Source organism: Arachis ipaensis, chromosome B04, assembly GCF_000816755.2.
Source record: "Arachis ipaensis cultivar K30076 chromosome B04, Araip1.1, whole genome shotgun sequence".
NCBI classification, from domain to species: domain Eukaryota; kingdom Viridiplantae; phylum Streptophyta; class Magnoliopsida; order Fabales; family Fabaceae; genus Arachis; species Arachis ipaensis.
The window spans coordinates 122,161,928-122,165,779 of record NC_029788.2 but is presented as its reverse complement, the minus strand read 5'-3'; the positions used below and the strand labels follow the sequence as shown (position 1 = coordinate 122,165,779).

General features: G+C 36.3%; 1 protein-coding gene across 1 annotated transcript in view; it reads left to right on the top strand.

The window, feature by feature from the left end:
• LOC110271604 overlaps window positions 1-960 on the top strand; it is an 8,681-nt gene extending 7,721 nt beyond the window's left edge. Inside the window, exons 3-4 of the mRNA XM_021122606.1 lie at window positions 599-694; window positions 824-960. Coding sequence (XP_020978265.1) covers window positions 599-694; window positions 824-960 — 233 coding nt within the window. The remainder of the gene's footprint in view (window positions 1-598; window positions 695-823) is intronic.

The window sequence follows — 3,852 nt, the reverse complement described above, 5'->3', positions numbered from 1 at the left end:
GGCCACGTGGTGAATAAGCAGGGGATAGCTGTGGATCCTGCTAAGGTGGAAGCAGTGATGAATTGGGAGCGACCAACTTCAGTGACAGAGATCAGGAGTTTCTTAGGTTTGGCGGGGTATTATCGCAGATTCATTAAGGGATTTTCACAGCTCGCCTTACCTTTAACTAAGTTGACTAGGAAGGATACACCTTTTATCTAGACTCCAGAATGTGAAGAGAGTTTCCAGGCATTGAAGCACAGGTTGACTACTGCACCTGTATTGGTATTACCTGAACCAAGTGAATCGTTTGAAGTGTATTGTGATGCATCTCTGAAAGGGTTGGGGTGTGTTTTGATGCAGCACCAGAATGTTGTAGCATACGCCTCACGGCAGTTAAGGCCGCATGAGATGAACTACCCGACACATGATTTAGAACTTGCTGCTGTTGTGTTTGCTTTAAAGATTTGGAGGCACTACCTCTATGGTGTTAAGTTTCTTGTTTTCTCAGACCATAAGAGTTTGAAGTATCTTTTTGAGCAGAAAGAATTGAATATGCGTCAGAGGAGATGGATGGAGCTTCTGAAAGATTATGATTTTGAATTGAATTATCATCCAGGAAAAGCGAACGTTGTGGCGGACGCTTTGAATCGGAAGTCTTTATATGCAGCTTGGATGATGCTACGGGAGGAAGAGTTACTGAAGGCATTTCAAGGTTTGAATTTGGGAGTTAGAGAAGAATCTGGAATTTTGTGTTTGAGTCAGTTGCAAATTTCTAGTGATTTTAAATCAGAACTTCTGAAGGCTCATCAAGATAGTGAAGCGTTACGTAAGGTATTACCAGCAGTTGAACAGGGAAAACAGTGGAGAATGTCAGAAGGTCATGATGGTTTATGGAGGTTCAAGAACCGGATTATTGTGCCTGATGTTGGAGACCTACGACAAAGTATCTTGAAGCTTGAAGGAAAGAACGGGTTTTAAATTCACCCAGGGAGCACTAAAATGTATCAGGATCTGAAAGCGATGTTCTGGTGGCCAGGTATGAAGAATGATGTGGCATTACATGTATCTAAATGTTTAACGTGTCAGAAGGTTAAGATTGAGCATCAGAGACCATCAGGTGTTCCATGTGTCACAGCTTCGGAAGTATAATCCTGACGCAAGTCATGTTCTAAAACCAGAACCAATCCAAGTGAGAGAAGATCTAACACTCCCAGTAATTCCGGTGAGGATTGATGACACCAGTGTTAAACGATTACGAGGAAGGAAAGTATCATTGGTAAAAGTAGCTTGGAGACGAGCTGGTATCGAGGAACATACCTGGGAACTCGAATCAGATATGCGAAAGGACTATCCACATCTCTTTTCAGGTAACTATATTTGAATTTTGAGGGCAAAATTCTTTATTAGGTGGGTAGGATGTAAACCCCGGTTAAATTAGTAGATAATTAGTTAATAAATTATTTTTTAATAAGGAGGATTAGAAATGCGAATATTATATCAAAACAGGGTAGAGCTCATCGAAACGAGAATTTTGACACTAATTTTGAAGAAAACGGTCCAAGAATGGACCGAAAGGACCGAACCGGTTGAACAGGACCCGAACCGGGCTGTCGGTTCAACCGGACCAGCCCTATTAAATGAACCCAGCTTTGTCTTCTCCCTCATTACTGCAGCAACGAAGCTTTCAGCTTCCAGGGAGAAGAGAAACGAGAAATATCCCGTAACCCTAACGTAAATTTCCGATCCCCGTAACTTCTCCGTCCGAGCTCCAATCGCCGCACCGTTTGCGGCCACGCGTTCACCGCGTCGAGCTCTACATTTCTACCGGAATAATTTTATAGGTAACTTGCTATTTCACTCTCAGCTTCATCTTCCCCCGATTTTCGAATTTTAAGTGGGAATATTGAATTTCTTTGATTTCTGATGTTTTAGGATCCAATTAGCTTGAGAGAAACATTCACTCTTGCTTATGTGAAGCTTGGGTAAGGTGAGGATATGATAATTCTATTTTATTTTCATTAAATTTGAGCTTTGAGTATTAAATTGGGTATATATGTATTATGAATGTGTATTAGGTTGAAAATAAATAATTGGAACTTGAAATTGTGGATGTTGGAACTTGGAGGAAGCGGATTAGTTGAGTTTTACCTGTGATAAAATTCGATGGTAATTGTTTGTCAATTTTGTTGAACTTTTCTATTATTACTATCAGATTATTTTAACAGTAAGAGTGTTGATGAATTTTATACATATTTTGATCGTACTGTAAATTTGCCAGAAGTAAAACACTGTTGATGGAGAGATGCATTCTAACAAAGTCAATAAGACATTTGAAGTCACCTGTAACAAATATAGCCAAAAAGACTGTTACTACAAGACTTGCTCCAAATCCCATAAAGATCCTAATTAAAAGTCTATGACCAAAAAGAAAGAAGAGCTAGCAAAGAAAATGTTACATATCAATGGGCTCTACCAACACCATACAGATATAATAAGCACTTTTGGGTTCCATTTGTCCTATATATCAAAAGGTTGGGAGTTTAAGTGTCACTTTATATTTTGATGAGGAATTTAATTCTTTGTAAATAAAATATTCAAGTGTTTAATTGATAATTATTTATACAGGTTCAGAGAATAGAGAAAAATAGTCAGAACACCAATTCTATAATAACTACCATGGATCCGGTGGTATAAGCAAGTTCATGGTTATATCTCTTAAAGTTGTGTTCATAATCTTGTCATTGTTTATATATGAATTGTATGTTATTTATAATTGTAGGCAAATAAAAAAACTACCTAAATCAATTCTAAATGAAGGGACTCTAGTAGCATAAGAGGATGAAATGTCATTTTTATGGTCTGCTCCCCAATTAGAAGTGGTAATCTGAATCATAATTAAATTATACTATTTTATCGTTCATCCCATCTCTTTTGCTCCCATGCTCTCTGCTACTACTCAAGGAGGTTTATGGTTTCAAACATGAAACAAGAGGAGAGAGACTACTAGAATCATCTAATAACATCTTCTGGGAGCAACAAAATGACATTGTTCGTGCTCACGTGGAATAGGACAAATAGGTCTCTGTCCTTTCTAACAAGCCATGCACGTGGACATCTAACATGTACCTCATTACCTTAACATTCTACCTCAGTAGCTTAACGAGACACATTAGCAAGTTTCGTTACTCCTTGATAGCAAAAAAACAAAAAGACCTCATTGGCAAACAGAGGACAAGGTCAATGGTCAAAATGGATTATTTTTTAGTCAAATATTGTGTTGTCATTCGAACAAATGGACAGGGACCATATTGATCATTACAAAAAAATATTAGAATAACGAGACCGATTTTAGCAACCAACAACATCAGTTGCTAATAGTGATCAATTGATCTTTTTTATACCAAAAAAGATTAGTCACTAAATCGATCGCTAATTTTTAATTTTTAGTAATGGGTACCTTACTCTAGAAATTTTAAATGTACGAATCAAGCGTTTCATTAAACTTTTTAACAATTCAAAACAACAACAATAGTACAATTTTAAGAAAGAATTTTGCTAAAGAAGAACACTGGTTAAGAATAAGAATTTTAAAAATTATTTTTTACTTTGTATTTTAAAAAATGATATTCTTAATTAGTATTTCAAGACATTTATTAGTAAGACCATTTTAAAAAATTTGAAGCATCAAGCTACACAATAATTTTTTTTTAAGAAATCAATTTCATGCAAGAGTATAGTTAGGAGGGTTATTGACTTGAGTAGACCCAAAAACCAAAAACTCAAAATTTCTTTTTAGAAAAAATCATATTCATATTTTGGTTCGGTGCCTTTTTTGGAACTTGGCTCAACTTGGCTTGAAAATATATCATT